Source organism: Cnephaeus nilssonii (assembly GCF_951640355.1).
Source record: "Cnephaeus nilssonii genome assembly, chromosome: 10".
NCBI classification, from domain to species: Eukaryota; Metazoa; Chordata; class Mammalia; order Chiroptera; family Vespertilionidae; genus Cnephaeus; species Cnephaeus nilssonii.
The window spans coordinates 39,568,473-39,584,565 of record NC_137081.1 but is presented as its reverse complement, the minus strand read 5'-3'; the positions used below and the strand labels follow the sequence as shown (position 1 = coordinate 39,584,565).

At 37.7% G+C, this 16,093-nt stretch overlaps 1 protein-coding gene across 3 annotated transcripts in view; it reads right to left on the bottom strand.

Moving 5' to 3' along the window:
• ZNF385B (zinc finger protein 385B) overlaps positions 1-16,093 on the bottom strand; it is a gene marked incomplete at both ends in the record, with an annotated part of 261,326 nt that overhangs the window by 63,607 nt on the left and 181,626 nt on the right. For all 3 annotated transcript variants that reach the window (XM_079782703.1, XM_079782702.1, XM_079782704.1), the window contains one exon: positions 13,777-13,919. In XM_079782703.1, the coding sequence (XP_079638829.1) occupies positions 13,777-13,919 (143 nt within the window). The remainder of the gene's footprint in view (positions 1-13,776; positions 13,920-16,093) is intronic.

Here is a 16,093-nt window from a genome sequence, read left to right as displayed (position 1 = left end):
TCCCAGGAAATTCTGATATTACTCTTGCTCTGTAACACAATGATGGTTCCCCAGAATCTGGGTGTCACAGTGCTTCTGCAGAAGCTACTCACCTTTCAAAGGGGCCATGCCTGTCTCTCAGAAGACAATAGAGGGCCTGATTGCACAAGGAGCGATGAGCTATGTGCTACAGGCTGCCTTTATGGAAAGTTCTTTTATGAAAGAACTGATTTTAAAAGTATCTATTTTAAGCCTCTCCTCCCCCCCACCCCCAAAGGCACAGAAGTCTAAAGATTGATACATTTCTCTGCTGTTCCTAATAGCTATGGAGCTCTGACTATCTTGGCTTGCATAATTTTTAAAGTTTCATTTAGGCTAATACTTGTATTCTGAAAAAAAAAAGTTTACCTACATATATACATACCCTTAAGATCTATGCAATATTTTAGAATAGGATATAAAACTGCTAATCTGTTTTGAGTAAGCATCAAATTTAGAGTTAGATGTCACTGTTCAGGGCACAGGTTAAGTGGGTACTTCTGATATGATTGGTGATTTAAATTCAGGAAAAAAGAGGGAGGAGCAGTAAGGGGAGATCTGTAACAGTCAAAAAGCCAAAAAAAATTTTAGAATAAATTTTCACTATCACTACAGGAAAGATAACACAATATGTTGACTACTATGATGAGTTTAAAATATTTTTAAAAACTGCTATTTTAACTAATGTCAATTTGATTAATGCATAATTTGAGAAGAACAGTTCTGTGTTTGGAAATCAGCAGTATTTTAAAAGTATAACAGAAAACATTGTTACTTCTTAGGACTCACTGACAATGTGTCATAGGTACACAGTTCTCATATTCAAAATACCTTTATACATTGTCTTTAAAATCTAAACATCATTGAAGGTAAACAAGAAAAAATGTAATCCAACCAAACCAATTGCAGTTATTCCCAGCCTCCACTCAAAGTACCGTATTTTCCGGCGTATAAGACAACTTTTTAACCCAGGAAAATCTTCTATATGCCCAGTCGTCTTTACGCCGGAAAATACGGTACCCTCTCCTCAGTCCTGCTCCTAATTCAGTTGTAGCCTCTCTTCATTGCTTTCAGCAGTCAGGTGATACTGATCTTTAAGAATGCCCTACTATTGTCTCATTCGGCTAACATAAATTGAGCACCTGCTTAGTTCTAGGCATGGCTACTTTAAACTGAGTGTAAATTTCTTAATTCCAAAACCGTGTCTTGGCCATATGTATATCCTTACCATCTACTTAATTAGGATTGCTCCAATGCACACAGCTAGTAGCCTCAGGAGCCCCAGTGATAAACATAACTTGGTTTATTTAAGGTAGTTAAGAAAGAAGAGCTCAAAGTGACAGAAATAGCCATAAAATCTTAATATCATTTATAAGAAATGGTTTTGCTGTTTTAAGAGTTTTTAAATAAACATTATCTCACTTTATATACATGGGTATTTTAAATTACTAAAAATAGTATGGTGATATGTTATATAGTTATAATTTTTTTCTAAGCCCCCATTAAATTCCAGAAATTTTCTAGTTATTAAGTCATATCCTCAATTCTCCATAAACATAACTCAGATTTTAATGAGGTAATGGTATACGTTACATCATCCATAGTTTTCAAATGAGAAGTGGAGTAAAGTGGTTTTCTCAAGATAAAATAAAATTAGTCTAGATGCAAGTCTCTGAGTTCAGTGCTTAACCCCTATGCAATGAAGTTGGTGGCTCTACCCACCTCTCCACTCCACTTGGGCTCCTGCCACCCCAGATGGCATGAAGCAGAGTCAAGGTCAGGTAGGACTGTTAGAAGCTTTCTTTGGAACAAGTCAAGCAGCGTTACTTCTCTGAGAGATAATGCTCCAAGTTGCTTTTGGGAAGAGGTGGGATATACCCGATGAATGAGTGACTGACTAAATAAACGAATGTCACAATTTCCTTTAGAAGGTAAGTACTTCAAAAGTTAAAACTTAAGTATATGCCATGTGATAGCGGCTATTAGGAGTCATTTTAGCATCTAATAGCTTCAGCTCGTTTTGGGAAATAGAGATTTTGTGGCTTACATTATTATGACAATGGACCATTTTACATATTATGGAAGTTTGGTGTCTACATGAAGAAAACAAAGAAATTAGACCCAGACACATATTCTTAATTGTTGGAGACTTTCTGTACACCTCTAATTATATATAAATCCTAAGCCTGTAAAAGAGATCAGATATACTAGTATGTTCTATTATACCACTCAGATCCTGACTCTAGAAACTGTCCACAACAAGGGAAAACAAGTATTAAGACGGACAAGGAATAAAACCCCATCTTCTATAGAATATACTGCAAAGGAGGGTATTTCAACCTGACTTTAGGAGCCACAGGATTTATTGGGTACTTTATAAACTATGCCTCACATGAATAACCTGTGAGTAATACACACATTTAAGTTTAGGAAGTGGTAGGGTGGAAACCAGCTCTTGTCTAATATTTAGCTTTTCCCCTTTCAGTGGCAGAGCTGCCTGCTGGAAGAAATTAGAAGATTGGATTATATTCCTCAATCTTCTGATTTGTAAAAAAAAGGGTACAACAATGACACATGTAGCCTATTTCATATATGGATGCATTTTAAAAAACTAATTGTAGAATGTGTTTCAAATATGCTAAAGCCCGCCTGGCTGGTGTGGCTCAGTGGTTGAGCATTGACCTATGAACCAAGAGATCACGGTTTGATTCCTGGTCAGGGAACATTCCCGGGTTGCAGGCTCCATCCCCAGTAGGGGGTGTGCAGGAGGCAACCAATTGATGATTCTGTCTCATCATTGATGTCTTTCTCTTTTTCTCCCTCTCCCTTCCTCTCTCTGAAAATCAACAAAAACATATTTTAAAAAGTATGCTAAAGCCCCCTGATACTAGAATTCCATAAAAATTAAATGTTTATATAATTTATGGGTTTTTTTTCATCTTACTTCAAGCATCAGGACACAAAAAGGAGGGCAAGAAAACCCAAATTGACAGCTAAATCTCTGAAAAAAGTATTTTCCAAAGATTCCTACTGAGCTCCACAAAGATGTTGAAACTTCACAGATTGCTAAGTAGCACTTCAATTCATCTTTAGCACCCTCAACATCAACTATAAAAGTAAAGGGACTGGAATATCCCAAAAGATGCTTTTCTCTTTCCCAAAGAGATTTGAGACTTAATTTTGAATACAAGAATCTAGAGAGAGGGAGGAAAAAAAGATGCTCTGTGCTATTGGATGGGTTCCCCAGCTTTTGATAAAAGTTTCTCAGGGAACAGCACCATCAATTGATGTTTATAGAACAACCAATTCAGAAATACATATTCTGGGCTGGAGGGAATGTCCAATAATATTTTGCTACTTTTTATATTTATTAAACTCTTCTACTTTACCACAGGCACAGAAAAGCTCATTCATTGAGAGACCTTAAGAACAAGGTTGTTGCTGTTTTTACCTTTTTATATTAACTGACAATTTGTTAAGAATAATTTTTTTTTAAGAAGAGGGCCTGACATAGACACTTTTTCCAAGTTGACTCTACTCTTGAAAAATGCTGAGCTGGAACAGCAACAAGACTGAAGACCGGTCTTGCCAGAAAATCTGATGTACCCTCCAAGTACACATAATCCTTGAAACCCTAGCACTAAAGATGAAGCCCCAGAGCCATATGAGGTTGAGACTAGGATCATGAAAGGGACATGCAAGAGGACAGAGCATGGTGAGACTGCGGATGCCTCTTTTTTTGAGCTCCTGTGTCCTCGTACCCCATGAAGGCCCATCAAAGTCTTACTCTGTTGTTTTCAGGCAGCTTTAATTAACTGAATCGACTGTTATTCTCTGTGAGCAGACTCCTCTATTATGCTATGGTGAATTATACAAGAGAAGGAAGTAATTTCTATCAGACAGTGAATAGCTTCTGTCTTATTTGCTATAACTCCTCCTTAGCACGATGACTGGCACATGTACACATTCAGTAGGTGGTTATGAATGAATGCTTTGTTCAGGTACCCTGAACAAGTAATTTAATTAGGGAAAAAACACATATGACCACACATTATATAAACATACATGTACATCTACATACAAATAATACTGGCATTTTCTAAAAGGGTTTCAAGAGTCAGCAGAGAAAGGGAGATGTAAACACAAAGTCTTTAGTAGATAAATCTTGAGACTTTTGAATAAGGCAAGGGACATGAGTTACATTTAAAAAGGACACGTTTGCCCTAACCGGTTTGGCTCAGTGGATAGAGTGCTGGCCTGCGGACTGAAGGGTCCCAGGTTTGATTCTGGTCAAGGGCATGTACCTTGGTTGCAGGCATATCCGCAGTAGGGGGTGTGCAGGAGGCAGCTGATCGATGTTTCTCTCTCATCTATGTTTCTAACTCTCTATCCATCCCCCTTCCTCTCTGCAAAAAATTTATAAAGTATATTAAAAAAATAAAAAGGACATGTTTGTGGTTTCAAGGGGAAAGGTAGACAATAATGAAGATGTAGTACTATTTCCTTCTAGTGGTCATGTTTACATAATTTTTCACTATGTCACATTTAACAGGGATAAAAATTTTCTAGTCAGGAATCTATGCTTAAATATGTGTACTAAATCTTCATTAGTTTCGTACCACAGTTCAAAGATTTTCTAGAACCATCTTTTTTTTCTAGTGATCTGGGTAGTACTGCTGTTCACTTGCCTAAGTGCCATTTTAGGCCATTCTCTTCTTTTTCTAGTAAATTAGAGTAACCATGAAAATTTCAACTTGGTATATTTCAATACTATACATTTCTTTACCACATATAAAATAATATTATCCTTCAATATATTAAACACATCCTAAAAGTAAGAAATCAACCATATTCTCTCTCTTTTTATATATGACTGAGACGAATGTGTCATTTCAAGTAGTTAGACATACTAGTAGGAAATACGGAATATATAACTTTGTAGTGACAGTAAAGCATTATAGAATAAAAAAGAAAACTCCTCAGCAAAAATTCACATTTGGGTTGCATTTGAAGAGGGAGAGTATTTTTCTTAAATCAAGTTAAATAAAAATTCAAATAAAAGAAAAAATATGTATCCAAGTATTTAAATAAGGACTTAATTAAGTAGATAAAGGCATTAAAAGCAGATAAAAATGTTAAATGTTCTGCTTACTTCAGGTTTCCCTACAAGAATACTTCATAGGAAGCATGGCATGAATTAATAGCAAAATGTGACTTTTGACTCCCAATTCCTTTATTTTAGATCTCCTGGATATATATATTATTAATTCTATTACAAGAAAGACAAAATTTAAAAATTTGTTGCTATTGCCAAGCTATGAATGACCCATAATTTCAAAGAATCTAGAATGATAAAATAAATGGTAAACATACAGATCATTTCACAGTCTGTCATGAATGATTCAAAGAATCATATAGCAATTTGGGACTTCACACTTTTAGGAATAATATTTACTCTGTTCCATATATTTGTTCATGCATCAGGGGAAAAAATAATTTCAAGGTTGGAAGTAAAAATCAGATTATTTTTCACAAAAATATGATTGTTGAGTCTCTTGCAATAAAGCAGCAGTGACCTCCATTGTACTTGTGCTTTCCTGCAGAAATTGAAAAAACATGACAGAACTGACAAAGACATTTAAAATAAGCATAGAACACACCTGCCAATCTGCAGAGAAACTGACAGGTGACTGTGGTTTCGAGGCAGCTCTTGCCTATAGCTATAGCTCTGGGGAGTCCAACAAATACATTTGTACATGTTCCCAATATACGGCTGTTAAAAAGAAACTTGATCGACACATCATCACATACAATATATACATTGGACATGTGTCTTAGTCTGGTTGGGCTACCGTAACAAAATACCACAGACTGGGTGGCTTATATAACAGAAATTTATTTTATCATAGTTCTGGAGGAGGGAAGTCCAAGATCATGGACATATTCTGGTGAAAAGTTTCTTGTTGGCTTAGAAATGGCTGTATTTGCACAATGTACTTACATGGTAAAGGAGGGAAAGCTCTCTGAGATCTCTTCTTAGAAGGGCACTAATTCATTATGAGGGTCCCACCCTTATGACCTCATCTAACTTTAATTACTTCTCTAAATGTTTTCACTTGAGTGTTAGGACTTCAATATATGAATTTGGAGAGGAGGATACAAACATTCAGTCATTACAGCATGTGTGTATATGTCTTCTACTATACTTACTTTATTATACTAAACTAGAGGCCTGGTGCATGAAATGTGTGCACTGGGGGGGGGGGGGTTGTCCCTCAGCCCAGCCTGCACTCTCTCCAATCTGGGACCCCTAGGGGGATGTCCGACTGCCAGATGTACTGTGGGATCGGGCCTAAACCGGCAGTCGGACATCCCTCTCACAATCGAGGACTGCTGGCTCCCAACTGTTTGCCTGCCTGCTAGCCTGATCACCCCCTAACCACTCCCCTGCCAGCCTGATCGATGCCTAACTGCTCCTCTGCCAGCCCAATTACCCCCAACTGCCCTCCCTGACAGCCCCATCACCCCCAATACCCTCCCCTGCTGGCTCAGTAACCCCCAACTGCCCTCCCCTGCTGGCCTGGTCGCCCCCAACTGCCCTCCCCTGCCAGCCCGGTCACCCCCAACTGCCCTCCCCTGCAGGCCCGGTCGCCCCCAACTGCCCTCCCCTGCAGGCCCGGTCCCCCCCAACTGCCCTCCCCTGCAAGCCTGGTCACCCCCAACTGCCCTCCTCTGCAGGCCTGGTCCCAACTGTCCTTCCCTGCCAACCTGGTCGCCCCTAACTGCCCTCCCCTCAGGCCTGGTCCCCCCCAACTATCCTCTCCTGCCAACCTGGTCGCCCCCAACAGCCCTCCCCTGCCAGCCATCTTGTGGTGGCCATCTTTGACCACATGGGGGTGGCCATCTTGTGGGAGGATGTGAGGGTCAATTTGCATATTACCTCTTTATTATATAGGATTGATACTATCCATTGTGGTAAATACGCAATTTATTTCAATTCTGAAGAGTTCTGAAGAGTATCTTTTTTTTCCACCCCTCACCCAAGGGTAAGTTTTACTGATTTTAGAGAGGAGGAGGAGGAGAAGGAGGAGGAGGAGGAGGAGGAGGAGGAGGAGGAGGAGGAGGAGGAGGAGGAGAGAGAGAGAGAGAGAGAGAGAGAGAGAGAGACCAATGTATGAGAGAAGCTTTGATCGACTGCTTCCTGCATGTGCCAGGGATGGAACACAAAACCCAGGTATGTGCTCTGACTGGAATTGAAGCTGCAACCTTTCAGTGTGTGGGATGATGGATGATGCTCCAACCAACTGAGCCACACTGGCCAGTGCTGACGAAGTATCTTCTTAAGGAGAATTTAAAATTAAGTATTAACTCAATTGTTAAACACCAAGTATTATCCCAGTTGAACAATGATAAAAATTGGATTCACACTAAAGGAGATGGTAGATTCTAAATCTAATAGGAGAAATAAGTATATAAATTTTGGAAGCTACCAAAACATTATGTACAATAACCAGAGGATGTCCATGGAGCATTTGGCATTTAAAGTACAGTGAATAAAAAAATAATGAAAAGCTCTACTAGCATACAAAAATAATTATTTCTTGAACATTATAGTAGTTCAGTAACTATTTCCATCCTGTCTATATTTCTTGGGTTTATTTTCTTGTCTTTTGTAGTGTATTTATTCTATTTCTTACAAGTTTCTTGGGCCCTACGGTAATTTTATTTACCTTTTCTCTAAAACCCAGAACTCTTTAGTGTATAGACTATGTTTTCAATAAAATTTAGTAACTAATGACTTTGTTTTCTCACTAAATGCTCTTGAAACTGGGGTTTAGTATAGGAACTTAGTAGATACTTGCAAAGTTTCCACACCAACCATACAGAGGAAGCTGGAACTATAGCTGGGGAAAAGTTTGTAACTAATTATTGCCTTTAGATTAAAAAAGACAGTTCTCCGGAAAATAATAACAAAAGTAAACACCTGAGCCCATCACGCCGCACTTGGGAGTGCAGAAATGTTGGCATTCCCTTCGCTGGATGCGGAAACATGAACATTCAAAACCAAGGAACTGGGGACCTTTCCTTCTTCCTTCAAAAAAGGTATTATTATGCATGTGGGCCAGACAACAAGCATACACAGATAAATGAGATGTAGCTCCTGTTCTCAAGGACCTGGCATTCTGGTGAGCAAGATAGATAATCAGGTAATTAGACTGTGGTGGACCAACTACAATAGTGGACATTTAATCCAGACATGAAGAGTCACAGAAGATTTCCTGTGAAGGAGGTGATAGCTAAGTTGAGTCCTGAACAACAAATAATTGAAGGTGCAGTGGCAGGGTTTGAGGTGCACATCAGTGGGTAGCCAGGCAGAGAAGCCTATTAGGCTTCAGATATAAAGGTCCAGATCTTTGAAAATTTATGTTTTTGTTTGCACAGCCTTTTACCTATAAGTGGCTCAACACAGCGCCTCTCTAAAGTACAGCTGCTGAAGTGCCACGTTAACATCATGTTCTCCAGACATGCATCCTTGACATACAGCCCATCATAAATTATCAGTGATTGCCATTTTCCAGAGCAAAGCTTTTCATAACTCTGCTGGGTCACTGTCTAGAATGACTTCCTTACTCTTCACATATAAACACTGAGAGAGATTATGTCAGCCGTGGAGCATAAGGCAAGACAGCCACTAAACAAATGCTCTGCCGCACATCTCTTAATTGTGTACACTTCACGAGAAAACAGGCGCCTATTCTGTTTTGGAATCTGACAGAATCCCACTTCATTCTTGCTATGTTTCTGATGTAACATTATCATACTCCACTGTAAAAACAAGAGGAAACCATTACTTTACATACATCTATGTAATGAGAGAGAGAGAAGTATATATACTTTATATATAAATGCATACACACACTTTGAATAATTATAAAGGCAGTGTTTATTAAAATACACTTAATTTTCAAAATTGAGCTACAGTGTGTATACATTTTTTGAGATACTCTGCATATATATCATAAATTATCAGTGATTTCCATCTATACATTAAATGCACATAAAGAAAATAGCACCATGAATAATGCTGCAATGAACTTAGGGGTGCATATGTCTTGTGAATAAATGTTTTTGAGTTTTTCGGTAGATATCTAGAAGAGGGGTTTCTGGGTCACAGGGTAACCCTATTCTTAATTTTTTGAGGAGCTGCCATACTGTTTTCTATAGTGGTTGTACCAGTTTCCATTTCCACTAGCAGCGAATGAGGGTTCCTTTTTCTCCACAACCTCTCCAATACTTGTTATTACCTATCTTGTCGATAACAGCCATTCTAACAGGTGTGAGATGGTATCTCATTGTAGTTTTGATTTGCATTTCCCTAACAGCTGGTGAAGTTGAACATCTTTATTGGCCATTTGTAGATCTTCTTGGGAGAGGTGTTTGCTCAGGTCATCTGCACATTTTTTAATTGGATAGTATGGTATTGAGTCATATGAGTTCTTCATATATTTTGTTTAGTAACCCATTGTCAGAGCTGTTGTTTACAAATATCTTCTCCCATTCGGTTGGTTGCCTTTTTGTTTTGTTGGCAGTTTATTTTGCTGTGCAGAAGCCTTTTATTTTTATATAGTCAATTTATATATTTTTGCCTTTACTTCCCTTGCCTTTGGGTTCAAATTCATAAAATGTTTTCTACGAATAAGATCTCTAAGTTTAGTACCTATGGTTTTTTCTATGTAATTTATTGTTTCATATCTTATACATAGGCCTTTGATACATATTGAATTAATTTTTGTATATGGGGCCAAACTGTAGTCTAGATTCATTCTTTTGTATGTGGCTTTCCAATTTTTCCAGCATCATTTAATGAAGACACTTTCTTTTCTCCATGTGTTTTTTGGCTCCTTTGTCAAAAATTATTTGCTCTATAAACATGATGACAAAGACATAGAGAAAACCAAAGTGTCCTTCAATAGAGGATTGGATAAAGAAGATATGGCATGTATATAATATGGAATACTACTCAGCCATAAGAAAAGACTGCCATTTGTGACTAGATGGACCTTGAGAATATTATACTAAGCAAAGTATGTCAGTCAGAAAAAGCTAAGAGCCATATGATTTCACTCATATGTGGGATATAAAACTGAAATTCATAGACACAGACAACATATGGTGGTTGCCAGAGGGAAGGGGTTGGGGAGAGGAAAAGAAAATGGGGACCAAATATATGGTGACAGAAGATGATTTGACTTTGAGAGGTGGTCACATAATGCAATATAAAGATAATATATCATAGAAATGTACACTTGAAACCTATATGACCTTAATAACCAATGTCACCTCAATAAATTTAATAAAAATTTAAAAAATAGCAACACTTGAATTTCTCAACTTTTAGCTATGTTCTCAAAGTATACTGTTTTCATTCTACTGATAACTATGAGTTAAAAATATTTCTTATATTTACTAATATCCTTGTTTAAAAATAGTGATTAAAGTAGCATTCACCTCGGTTTTCAAAGAACAAGTGGATTACTGAGTAGAATATAGTTTTAAAATTGGCTAACAATGGGTCGGCTTTAGCTCATGGCAGACAAAAAATTGCCTAACAAGAAATTATAACTGTTTTAAAAATATCTTCTGCTTCATAGTTATTGTTTCTAGAGAGGTCCATATTATGCATTCAAACAAGAGGGTATGGGGGGATAAATGATGGGGGAAAAAATCCTTTCCTCTTTCTACTTTTGATTCCTGTGAAAATCATCTACCATGCTTCCAGACAAGAACACAAAAGATTTCTGATTGAGCTTTGTTCACAATGAAAGAGGTGGGAAGTGACAAGTACCAAAAGAGCTAATGACACAGAAGAGCCAGAATATGAGTTTCAAAGTTAGAAGATTCTAATTCAAATATCAGTTCTTCCTTTACTAACTCTCTTTCCTCCTCTAGACAATAAGAGATAATAATCATGGTCTACCCAAATATTCTACAGTCTGGGTTCTTTGAAGGATATAAACCATCACAAATATATAATAATCTAGTATAATTATTATTAGTGATGTAAATGGTTTTCTAGGAAAATGTTGACAGTGACTTTTATGAAATTACCATAGGAAATCTGTTGGGAAGAGTTCAGCACTATAATGGAAAAGCCTCTAGAGAAAGGGTTAGAGTAATTAAAACTGCAGTTTAGTGAAAAAAATCATAGGAAACCCTCCAATGATCCTAGAAATTCATTTTGTTACAAGATGATAGAGGGTCCCCTGTGATGACTTAATTTTTAACATACTATCAAAAAGGCTTTCTGTCTAATAAATGCTTTTGATGTAATACATAGAGAAAATTATTACTTAATATAGTTCTTTACTATATTTTTCACCTTAACCAAAAAGTATTTTCATTGGAAAATTACAAGTTTATTTTATTCCAAGAAAGGAAACAAAAGAACTTCTATTACTAGAATTATTCCTTGGATATTCTCAAATGTATCATAAGGTTAATTACTATGTATAATACAGAAACAAACAAAAGATAAGTTAGTACGAGTAAGCCCTACACAACATTATAAGCCATTATGACACTGTTTTTTATCTTAAAAAACCCTTTATGAACATATTCTTTCCACTTTTTTGTTTTACAATCCTTAAGAACTTAGAGGTATATGTAAGACACTTAGATAACTGAAAAAAGTGACTTAGAGAATAGTGTTAATTTGATCATAATTATAAAAAGACAACTGTGATTGTGTTCCTTTTAGGTATGCACATAACATACTTCTGGAAGGGAATAAGTTTGTTTGCAGGAGTAGGGAATAGTGAACGTCATATTTTGCTCTTTAAAATTTTTTTATCTTTATTGTTGAAAGTATTACAGATGCCCCCTTAAACTCCCCATTGACTGCCTCCACCCTGCTCCCACCCCCTCCCCAAGCCTTCACAGCACTATTGTCTGTGTCCATGGGTTATGCATATATGTATTTGCTCTTTGGATGTTAATGTTTTATTTGAATCTTAGAAATAAGTATCTATGCATTACTTGTATTAAAAAAATACAGAGGTGAAATACAGTAGGAGCCACTTGTGCCTACCCACATCTTCAATGCTACCTCCTGACAGCAACTGGACTTGTGCAATAGCTACAAATGCTGTCTTCCAAAGATACATTAATCAAAAACACTAACACCAGCTAAATGTTTTAAGAAGTAAATAACTGAATTTAGTGATGTTTGGAATATGCCACCTGTGTTTCAATAGAGTCTACAACAGTCATGCTTGAGTTCAAGCTCCCTGAAATGGCACAATCTTTGGGGTCACTTCTGATGGAGTAATGTGACCAGGGCAGGTGTGATCTATCTTACCGAGCTGTTCCACCGCACTACAAATGATGCTCACCTTTTAATGCCTTTTTAAAAGTACTGTCTGATTTGTCCCTGAAAAACCCAAAGAAGAAAAAACCATTCAACTGTTAACTTGGTAAGTCAAGGCCAGTTCTCCGTAAAGAGTTGGCTGATCCCCTAACTTCTAATTACCTTACCAATGCAAAGCCACAACAGAAGGCCTGTCAGCAGATTTTATTTACAGCCTCTGAGAAATCATCCTCTTGCTGTTTTCATTTCATACAAAAGATAAGTTTGCAAAAGGAAACATTTGGCAGTACCGCAGATGCTCGAGGTCTGGTGGTGTTGATAATGTAATTCTTTTTCTTGATTACAGCAGCTTCTATAATGCTGTATCCTTTATGTCAACCATCACGCCCAACTGATTGTATTTATTGACGAACAAGACATAATTCATGCAATCACCTGAACTGGTTTTAATCTTCTCTCTTACTATACATCTGTGATCGGATGATGGACTGATTTTTTTTTTTATGCTGAATTCTATGGTTGGCAGATGTCATGCTCTACTTCTCTAACCTGAAAAGTGTCTTTTATTCAGATTGAAGGTCAGCTGACCTGAATGAAGAACATTGGTAATAACAGGTAATTCTCTAATATTTATCATACATTTTATTTTATAATATATTTTTATTGATTTCAGAGAGGAAGGGGGAAGGAGAGAGAGACAGAAACATCAATGATGAGAGAGAATCATTGATTGGCTGCCTCTTGCACGCCCCGCACTGGGGATTGAGCCCACAACCAGGGCAAGTGCCCTGACCAGGAATCAAACAGTGACCTCCTGGTTCAAAGGTCCATGCCATCCGGGCTATCCTACATTTTAAATGGGATGTTAAGGTGTCATACAGACAACACATATGCAGATTTAAATGAATTTTTCTTGTTACTAATAGAGTCAAATTCACATAATCCACAAAAGGCTTCAAATAAAAATTCTGTTTGTATAAGAGTGTTTATCTAAAATATCTCCCAAATAAAAATATACCCAGGGAGATAAAGCATACACTTTTTTTTTCTTTGTAGTAGAAGGGAAAAATCAATGTGGCTCATAGCTCTAAATTGTGTTCTTGAGCATGTGAACAGCATCCCAGAAATAATATGGGTTCTCACACCACTGAAAAGTTATCAAAATTGTTCAAAGCAACAAGTGAAAATCTGTCTGTGGAAATACTTGTAAAATAAATATGCTGGCTATTATTTGGACTAATTCTCATGGGTGACACATTATCTTCCATAATACAGCTGAGCAGTATAACCAATATATGGTCTAAAATTACGCACTTTAGAAACAGGCCATACCAATTGCCTATTCACAAAAGAAACAGAGGAGGACACAAAATAAAAATGCATTTACTCACTGTGTTAAAATTTGGAAAGAGTCCAACAGCAGAACTACTGTCCACTGGAAAAGACATAAATGGTTTGATATCCAGTGAAGGCTGCATCATCAGAGTAGGTGTGCGCACAAGAGCAGGAAGGGTAGTAGTGTGGCATGTACTGCCTGCCAAGAACAAAACAAAAATAAATTCAATCTCTTGCCCACATCCATCTCCTTCTCCAACCTAGGGTGCAAAAATAAGACCGCTGATCCGTAACCTGCAAGCAAGAAAGGTACTCTAGAAGTAAGAAAATGGCACAAGAGGAGAAAATACAGTCAAAATGGGTTTTCTTGCTCATTGTCTAAGACTGTGATGCAAAATGCTTCCCTGTGGCAAGAGCTCAGGCTGCTCAGTCTCCCCTGAGATAAACAGTACACTGATCCTGCTGGCAGGTGGGGCAGAATGAGATCATCCTGTTGTCTAACCATTGTCTCTGATTAGCCAAAAATGTAGGAGAAGCGGGGAGGAGCCTCTTGAAGCCAGATGCTCTTCACTATACAGTTATTTGGTGACTAGTTGGCATGTTTTATGCAAATCAGAGATGATTATAGGCTTTTTACAAGGGGAAGGAATCTTGGATTCTTATAGTTACTGTCTGCTCCTAAGAAACTACGATGCAAACAATTTGTTCTCTAAAAAAAAGAAGCTGAAAATTGCCCTTTACTTTGTGGGAAAGGGGTAGTTAGTGAGGGGTTAAAGGGGTTATTACAACCTGGGTCTGTCCCACAGAGAGGAGTTGGGACAGGAACTCAAATTTTTATCTTCAGTCTTTATTTCTAATGAACCTTGTATTATTTTGGCAGCTATCCCTTTTAACAATGATATTAGCTATGATCTTTTTAGATATATGGCTTAACCCAGGTGTAGGAGATTTAATGCACTCCTCTCCGGTAGCAAGCATTCTTCTTTAACTGGTGGCCTCCACATACAGCAGGTAAGCTATTGCTGGCGCAGGAGGTGCTCTGCCAGGCAGGTTCTGGCACTGCTTGCCTTTAAAAAATATGTAACAGTTTTTTTGAGACCTATTTCACACACCAGACAATTCAAACACTTAAAGTGTACAATTCAATGGTTTATTTAGCCTGGTCAGAGTTGTGCAACCATCACCACAATTTCAGAACATTTCATAATTCCTAAAAGAAACTCCATACCCATTAGCAGTCACTCCCCATTTCCTCCCGACACCCCCAATTCCTGGCAGCCACTAATCTACTTTCTGCCTCTATAGATTTGTCTATTCTGGGCATTTGATTTAAATGACACATCATACAATATGAGGTCTTTTGTGACTGTCTTTTTTCACTTGGCATAATGTGTTCAAAGTTCTTCCATGTTGTCTTATATATCTGAATTTCATTCCTTTTTAAGGCTGCCTAATATTCCACTGTAGATGTACCACCTTTTGCTTATTCATTCATCAGTTGATGGGCATTTGGGTTGTTTCTACTTTTTAGCTATTCTATTAATAAAGCTGCTATAAACACTTGTTTCTAAGTTTTCATATGTTTTTAGTTTTTTAGGTATTCACCTAAGAGTGGAATTGGGATTGTTAGGTCATATGGTAACCATATGGTTTAACCTTTTGAGAACTTCCAGACTATTTTCCAAAAACAGCTGAACTATTTTACATTACCACCAGTCGGGTATGCAGGGTGGGGAACCTCTAGCCCATGGGCCATATAAGGCCTGTGAAATCATTTGGTCTGGCCCTGCCAAGGCATCAGGGGTGAGTTAATTAAATGTTTGACCATATATAGCAGGCTATTTTTCTTTTTTTTTTTTAAAAAATATTTTATTGATTTTTTACAGAGAGGAAGGGAGAGGGATAGAGGGCTAGAAACATCGATCAGCTGCCTCCTGCACACCCCCTACTGGGGATGTGCCCGCAACCAAGGTACATGCCCTTGACTGGAATCGAACCTGGGACCCTTCAGTCTGCAGGCTGACGCTCTATCCACTGAGCCAAACCTGTCAGGGCAGCAGGCTAATTTTCAATTGATAATTTTGTATGGCCCACGAATGATATTATAAATATCCAAATGGCCCTTGGCAGAAAAATGTCCCCCACCCCTGGAAGGATTCCAGTTTCTCCTGTATGCCTATATAGGACTCCAAATTATTATATGCATATAATCCCCTTCTTACTTCAAGAAGAAATGAACAGTATTGGAAAATGCTCCCAACTATTAAAATTTCCACCGATGTGCTTATACAGTGTCCCAGAATAATTAAAATTCCTGTTTCAATGATATTTTTGGTCATGAATTGCCTTAATGAACTTTGCATCGTATTTCGA